Genomic DNA, 7,025 nt, shown 5'->3' with positions numbered 1-7,025 from the left:
TGGCTCCGAGGTAAGACCCTGGCTGCCCCCCGGGCTCTGGGGTGGCGTGTCCCCAGCTTGGGGACGTGTGGCTGGGCTGGTGTGGCTGGGGGTGACAGTACTTCCCGTCCCTCATCTCCTCCCTGGGAGGGGCATTCCCTGGATGGCAGGGGGGTGGAGGGGGGTCTGGCCGTCCTCAGCGTTTAGGTTGAGGCCGGGTGAACTCGTTGCATGGAGAGGACTCTCCCATCAGCCAGGGGTCACCCCTAGGGTCACCCGGCCAGGAGCCAGAGGGACACTGGCAGGGGGGACTGATCTGTGGCAGGGCTGGACACGGCGGTGCAGGGGTACCCCTTCGAGGCCTGGGGGCTATCGGGGCCTGACCTGCTGGGGCTGGACGCGGGGGTCCTGGAGGCACTGGGCGTGTGGCCCTTGGGCCACCAGGAGCTGCTGCTGGAGGCCGTGGAGCAGCTCCGTAACCTGGTGAGTGCCGGCATCCCGGGGGCTGCGGGATCCCAGGGGGGAGCAGGGGGACATGGGGGTTCCCTGGGCTGACAGAGGAGGATGTGGGATCACCCTAGTCTGGGTGGAAGGGGGCAGATGGGGACACAGGGGCACCCTGGACTCAGTGGAGGGGGGTTTTGAGGGGACCCTGAGCTGGACAGAGGGAAGGACATGGGGACACTGTGCGCTGGGTGAAGGTGGGGATGTGGAGGCACCGCGGAGACTGCCCCGCCCGTCCATCCCCTGGCATCCCTGTCCCCCCCAGGACACAGGGCTGGTGAGCACCAGCCTGCGGACACTGACGGAGAGGCTGCAGGAGCTGGCACAGGGCATCCAGAGCCTGGTGCAGGAGGGGCTGTCATCAGGGGATGCCCCCCAGCCGCCCTCCCTCACCCTCCTGACCCGAGTCATCGACCTGGTCGGGGCTGCCAAGGAACTCTTCTCCTGGCTCAACAGGTCTGGGGCGGGTGAGGGCACCCCTGGGTGCTGGGTGCCCCCCACTCGGGGGGCTGAGTTCTGTCTTCCCCCAGGTACCTCTTCTCCACCCTCAATGACTTTTCGGCCAGCCGGGACATCATCCTGCTCTGTGCCCAGCTGGCAGAGATGCTGCATGCGGTGAGTGCCCAGGGCTGGCTGCTCTCCTGACCCCCAAAGCTCTGCCGGCTGGAGGTGGGAGGAAAAGCTGGAGTGAGGGGAGGTGGGATGCAGGGGGGTTCCCCATGGGGTTCCCCCATCTGGGATGGAGCCATCCCTTCATGCTCATTCCCACATCTCGTCCCCTAGGACCTTCCAGCGGCTGAGAGGAACAGTGGGATCCTGCAGATTGTGAGTGCTGGGTGAGGAGGGGGTGGCAGGCCCGGGGGGCTGCCAGGGCTCCCCTCACCCCCCGCTGTCGCCCGCAGTGCCAGCACATCGTGGGCATCTGCGAGAGCATCGTGGGCTGCAGCCCCCCGGCGCTGCTGGACTGCAGGGCTGTACTGCAGCGCGTGGGGCTGGAGCTGCCCCCCGGCCCGCAGGGCAGCCCCCCGATGTCCCCCAGCACCCCGACACTGCCCCTTGGCCTGTGGCAGCACCCCCTAACATCCCCTGACACGCCAACGCTGCCCCCCAGCCCATGGAGCAGCCCTCCAGGATCCCCTGGCACCCCAACACCGCCTTCTGATCTTCTGGGGAGCCCCCAGCCACTCCTCCCCGCCCGACTGGTGAGTCCGCTCCACCCCAATGCCCCCTCTGCCTCGGGACACCCCAGCCTCCTGCTCAAACCCCCATCTCGGCCCCCCCAGGGCTTTAAGATCACCTCCACCAGCTCCTGCCTGCACTTCGTGTCTGCAACCACCTCAGAGGTGAGTGAGGGGCTGCCCCTCCCTGTCTGTTACCCCCTGTCCCTCAGTCACCCTGTGGAGAATATCCCCCATCCATGGGATCCTGTGAACCTCTTAGGGCCCTATTCTGCCCTCCCCTGACCCAGAGCACGGGGGGCTGCCTGTGGCTGAGCCCATGCAACTCATGCCATGAGTGAGCACAGACTGGGCATGGGGCAGCCCCCTCTGCACCCCGACCCCACGAGCAGCTCTGGCAGCTGCTGTGCAAAGTCGGGTTAATGGTTAACCCCCCTGGCTCTTCCTGTCCGGGAGAGTTCCTGAGTGGGATTAGCTTGGGAGGGAGGGAGAGAACCCAGGACTGGGCACCCCACTGTCCCCTTGCCTCTGCCCAGGCCCTGGCTGCCCATGGGGACCACATCCTGCCCGGAGATGAGATCGTGCAGGTCAACGAGCAGGTTGTGGTGAGTCAGGGGGATAGGGGCTCAAGGGTGCTGCTGGAATTGGCGGGGAGGACATGGACAGGGAGCAGCAGGGCTGGGGAGTACTGGGGCTGAGATGGGGAGGATTTGGGGGGATGCAGGAGTTATGACCAGAAAAATGCAGGAGCCATGGCTGGGAAAGGTCTGGGGGACACAGGAGCCATTGCCAGGAGGATTTGGGGGATGTGGGATCTGTGGCTGGGGCGGGTTTGGGGGATGAAGCGTCCATGGGGCCGGGGCAGTGGCCCACAGCTCACCCAGGATGTGCAGGTGGGTTGGACACCCGTCAGCCTGGCAAGGAAGCTGCTGGAGAAGGGGAACACGGTGACTCTGGTGTTGAAGAAGATCCCCCTCGACCTTCCCAGCTCACCCCCCTCTCCCAGGCAGCAGGTGAGTGATCCCAGCACTCCCAGTCCAACCCAAGTGCCGCACTGGGCTGAGCTGGGAACCAGGCAGAGATGCTCAGAGCCGGGCATCTCCCATCACACTGGAGATCCCTAAAGCTTTGGGGTCCATGGTGGGGTGGGCCTGGCACTGACACTCCATCCACAGCCCCCGGGAGCATTTTTGGATGCTGCAGATTCCCCTGGCACCAGGAGTGGTGAGAGCCCAGGCAGCCCAGTGTCCTTGACCTCCAGGTGAGCCCCATCCTGACACCCCAACACTCCCAACCTGGCCAGCAAGGAGATGTTTGGGTGCAGCCAGGGCCCTTTCCCTGCCCTTTTTTAGGGGGAGAGGTGCCAGCGGTGCAGCAGCTGCCTGTGAGCAGCCTGGGAAGCTGCCATGAGTCTTAAGGAATGAAAAAACAGGGGTTTTGTAATTAATTCACTTGGTAACGTTTCCGTGGGATTGGAACTATATTTAGACATGACCCTTCTCCTCTCCCGGAATGGAAAGGCGTGCGGAGAGCCAGCGGCAGCGCAGGCAACAGCCGAGCTGGGGAGGCCGGTGGGACTGAGCTGGAGCTCTGCCACCACGTCCCCTCCAGCCCCATTCCCAGAGCAGGGAGAGCCGTGGGTGCCCCAGCCAGAGGTTGAACAGCGTTTGGGGAGGTTTGGGGCTCAGGGGTCCCGTTTTTCTCCCAGCATTGAGGCCGACTTGGACTCGGGACCAGACTCTGCCCCGGATCCGGTCACTGACGAGGAGGAGGAAGAGGTCGAGCCAGATCTGAGGCTGCCCGGGGCAGCTGTGGAGGAGCTGCCGGGACGGGGTAGGACGGGAGCAGAGGGTCCGGGGATGGAGCAGTTCCCCCCAGCCTATGAGTCTAAAGCCCTGCTCGCTGTTCACAGGTGCTGCAGAGGAGGAGGTGTGGGACAGTGGCAGCCCCCTGGGAACCCCCCTGGACACCCCCCTGGGCACCCCCCCGGGCGCCCCTGCTGCCACCGGACCCTGTGCCACAGAGCTGAGCCCCGGGGCAGCCCCCGCCACGGGGACTGGGGGAGCAGAGCCTAGCCAGCTCCCTGGGGAGGTGAGAGCTGGGGAGGACACGCTGTGGGGTGTCAGAGGCTCCCCTCTGAGCCCCTGCTGTGGGTGTGCAATTTAGGTGTCCCTACGGGCTATGGTGCTGCTGGGGGGGTTCAGCAAACGCTGCCCTGCCCTCGCCTCCTGCACTGCCACTAAAATCTCATCTCTGTCTCCCCGCCCAGGGCAGCCCCCGCACAGGACGCAGACCGAAAGGTGAGCAGGACCCTGCCAGGCTGGGCTGAACAGGGCTCTGCTCCCCCTTCCCTCCCCTGATCGTGCCGGGACCTGGGCCGGGTGGACTGCGATGGGTGGCTCCTCAAGAAGAAGGACCACGTGGGCTTCATGGCCCAGAAGTGGAAGCGGTGCTGGTTTGTGCTCAAGGGCCACACGCTCTACTGGTACAACCACCCCAACGTGAGTGGGGGCACTGGGTGTGCCCACCCCCCGCCTGGGCAGCCGGGATGTTCGGGGTGGTGCCGGACATGGCTGTCCCTGTTCCCGCAGGATGAGAAGGCTGCAGGACTCATCAACGTGGCCACCTACAACCTGGAGAGCACGAGGGAGCAGAAGAAGAAATAGTGAGTGGGGTCTGTCTGATTTTCACCCCCAGCTGGTGGTGGAAGAGGGGAGATGCTGTCCCAAGGGCACGTGCTGATGAGTCCTGCTGGGAACCACCTGCACGTCCCTATGGGGCTGGTGAGGTCCCCACAGGGCTGTCACCTTGTAGCACTCTGCCCATACTCTGAGCAAGGCCTACACTGTGTTACTGGTGTTATCTGGGATGAGGCTGAGGACCAGAGCATCTCCCATGGCAGGAAAAAGGCCAGATCCCTGGGCTGGGTTGGAGTGGGGGAGCTGCAGTGCTGGGGAGGAGGGAGGCGGCTCGGCGGTGGGGCCGCGTGCCACAGGCGACACACGCGCAGCCACCCCCTCGTCCTCAGCGTGTTCCAGCTGTGCCACCAGACGTACAAGCCCTTTGTCTTCGCTGCTGAAACCTTAGCTGACCTGAGCATGTGAGTAATGGAGCCAATGGTCAGCGCTGGCCCTGCCACCCTGGGCTGGCCAGGACCCTCCTCCCCCTGTCTGTCCATCCTTTCCCTCCCCAGGTGGGTCAGTCGCCTTGTAACAGCCAAAACAAAGTACACGTTAGCCCACCAGGCAGTCCCAGACAAGGAAGAAGGTAATGGGGCCATCCTGGGGTGGGAGCCGGGGTCGGTGGGAGATGGGGACCCTGCAGGGGGGGTCCTGATGGGGCAGCAGTGCCTGGTGCCACAGCCCTGGCATGTGACCGCTGGGAGCTTAGCCCGTGATTTGGGGGAATGTGAGAGGGGGCCGCAATGATTCTCAGCCCTGGGAAGGAATTTCTGTCTTTTCCCATGGCCTCCAGACTGCTACAGTGAGACAGAAGCTGAGGACCCTGACGATGAGTCCCCCAGGCATGGATCCGACTCGGTGAGTGGCCCTGGGGGACATCCCCGGGACAGAGGGACAGAGGGACAGAGGTTCCTTGTCTCACCTCCTGCCCCTGCTCTCTGTCAGCCAAGGAAGAGGCTGCAGAACACCCCAGAGAAGGCACAGCTCTCCCCAGCCGGCAGCGCAGCCAGCAGCCCCCAGGGCAGCCCCCGGCCCTGCTCCCCCACGGGTAGGTGCTGGGGGGGAGACATCTGACCCCCTGTCACCTTGTGTCCCTCCCGTTTGCCTGTGGGTGTGCCGGGGGGTAACTCGAGTTGGCGTGTGTTTGAGTGGGATGAAGAGAGCCTACAGGAAAGATGGAGAGGGATATTTTTTGAAGGCACGGAGAGACAGGGCAAGGGGGAAAGGATTTAAACTAAAAAGAGTAGGTTTAGACTGGATATTTAGAAGGATGGTCTTCCCTATGTGAGTGGTGAGGCCCTGGCACAGGGTGCCCAGAGCAGCTGTGGCTGCCCCATCCCTGGAAGTGTCCAAGGCCAGGTTGGATGGGGCTTGGAGCAACTTGGGACAGTGGAAGGTGTCCTTGTCCATGACAGGGGGTGGAGCAAGATGATCTTTAAGGTCCCTTCCAATCCCAACCACTCCATGAGCCCCTGCCTTCGGGGCAGGGTCATGCACAGGGGAGCCCTGCTGGGTCTTGGGGCCGCCTTTCTGCTCCAGTGACCCCCTGTCCTTGCTCAGACCCGGCTGGGGAGGATCTGGAGAGCCTGATGCGGTGCCTGAGGCAGGGAGGGGTGTCCCTCATCGGGCAGCGGCGCTTCCTGACGCAGGAGCAGTGCCGAAAGTCCTTCCTGCGGCGCAACAAGAACCCCCACATCAACGAGAGGGTGCACGCGGTGCGGGCTCTGCAGAGCACGCTCAAGGTGGGACCCCGCAGCCCCCTGAACCCTACAAATGTCCCCTGCCCATGCATGGCCCCCCCCAAAACGTGCCCTTGCTCCGGGCAGGCGAAGCTGGCAGAGCTGCAGGCCCTGGAGCAGCTGCTGGGAGAGGCTGCGCTCACCTCGGACACGTTCAGGCGCTGGAAGGAGGAGCACCAGGAGCTGTACCAGGAGCTGCGGGAGGGCTGGGCAGGGCGGCAGGGTCAGGGCCACGACCAGGGGGATGCTGGGGACCAGCACGGCCCCCACGAAGAGGCAGCTGAACCCTGACATCCTGCCAGGACCTGGCGTGGACCGGTGCCAACAGGACGTGGAGAGCAGTGGGTGCTCTGTGCTGGGGGGGCGTTTTGGAAGACTAAGCCCCCAGCAGGGCCCTCCCGCAGGGGAAGTGGCTTCTGTGACAGTCTTAATTTTTCCCAGTTCGTCTTGCCTTCGCTGCAGGTTGGAAAGGGGGGGATTTTCCCGGGGAACGTGCCCCCGCTGTGGTGCTGCCAGCCGGCCCGGCCACGGGCTCTTCTGCTGTAAATAAATGTGTTGACAGGGGCTGGTCGTGCAGTGGTTTTCCTTGGCGCTGAAATCATCAAATCATGGAATTGTTTAGGCTGGAAAATACCTCCAAGATCATCGAGTCCAGCTGTAACCCAAGCACTGCGGTGTTCACCGCTCAACCTGGTCCCCAAGTGCCACATCCACGTGTTTTTGAACACTCCCAGGGATGGTGACTCAACTACCGCCCTGGGCAGCCTGTGCCAGTGCTTGACCACCTTTTCCACGAAGAAATTCCTCCTGACGTCCAACCTCAACCTCCCCCGGTGCAACTTGAGGCCGTCTCCTGTTGCTCCTCCCGTCAGGGAGTTGCGGAGAGCGGGAAGCTCCGCCCGACCCCCCTTTCCTCCAGGCTGAGCTCCCTCAGCGCCCGCCCT

General features: G+C 64.0%; 1 protein-coding gene across 1 annotated transcript; it reads left to right on the top strand.

The window, feature by feature from the left end:
- Nucleotides 1-294: 294 nt before the first annotated feature.
- CNKSR1 (connector enhancer of kinase suppressor of Ras 1) lies at nucleotides 295-6,645 on the top strand (the record flags this gene model as incomplete). The annotated part of the gene is made up of 20 exons (XM_017736095.1): nucleotides 295-462; nucleotides 749-939; nucleotides 1,014-1,098; nucleotides 1,267-1,308; nucleotides 1,386-1,685; nucleotides 1,767-1,826; nucleotides 2,198-2,266; nucleotides 2,555-2,674; nucleotides 2,837-2,922; nucleotides 3,370-3,494; nucleotides 3,574-3,752; nucleotides 3,931-3,961; nucleotides 4,020-4,162; nucleotides 4,253-4,326; nucleotides 4,690-4,761; nucleotides 4,855-4,928; nucleotides 5,136-5,200; nucleotides 5,288-5,390; nucleotides 5,903-6,084; nucleotides 6,169-6,645. Coding segments are annotated over 20 exons (2,373 nt in total), but the record flags the coding sequence as incomplete, so codon positions are not given.
- Nucleotides 6,646-7,025: the final 380 nt, after the last annotated feature.

The sequence above is a fragment of the Corvus brachyrhynchos genome, unplaced genomic scaffold, assembly GCF_000691975.1.
Source record: "Corvus brachyrhynchos isolate BGI_N302 unplaced genomic scaffold, ASM69197v1 scaffold65, whole genome shotgun sequence".
Taxonomy (NCBI): domain Eukaryota; kingdom Metazoa; phylum Chordata; class Aves; order Passeriformes; family Corvidae; genus Corvus; species Corvus brachyrhynchos.
This window is presented reverse-complemented; position numbering and strand designations above follow the sequence as displayed.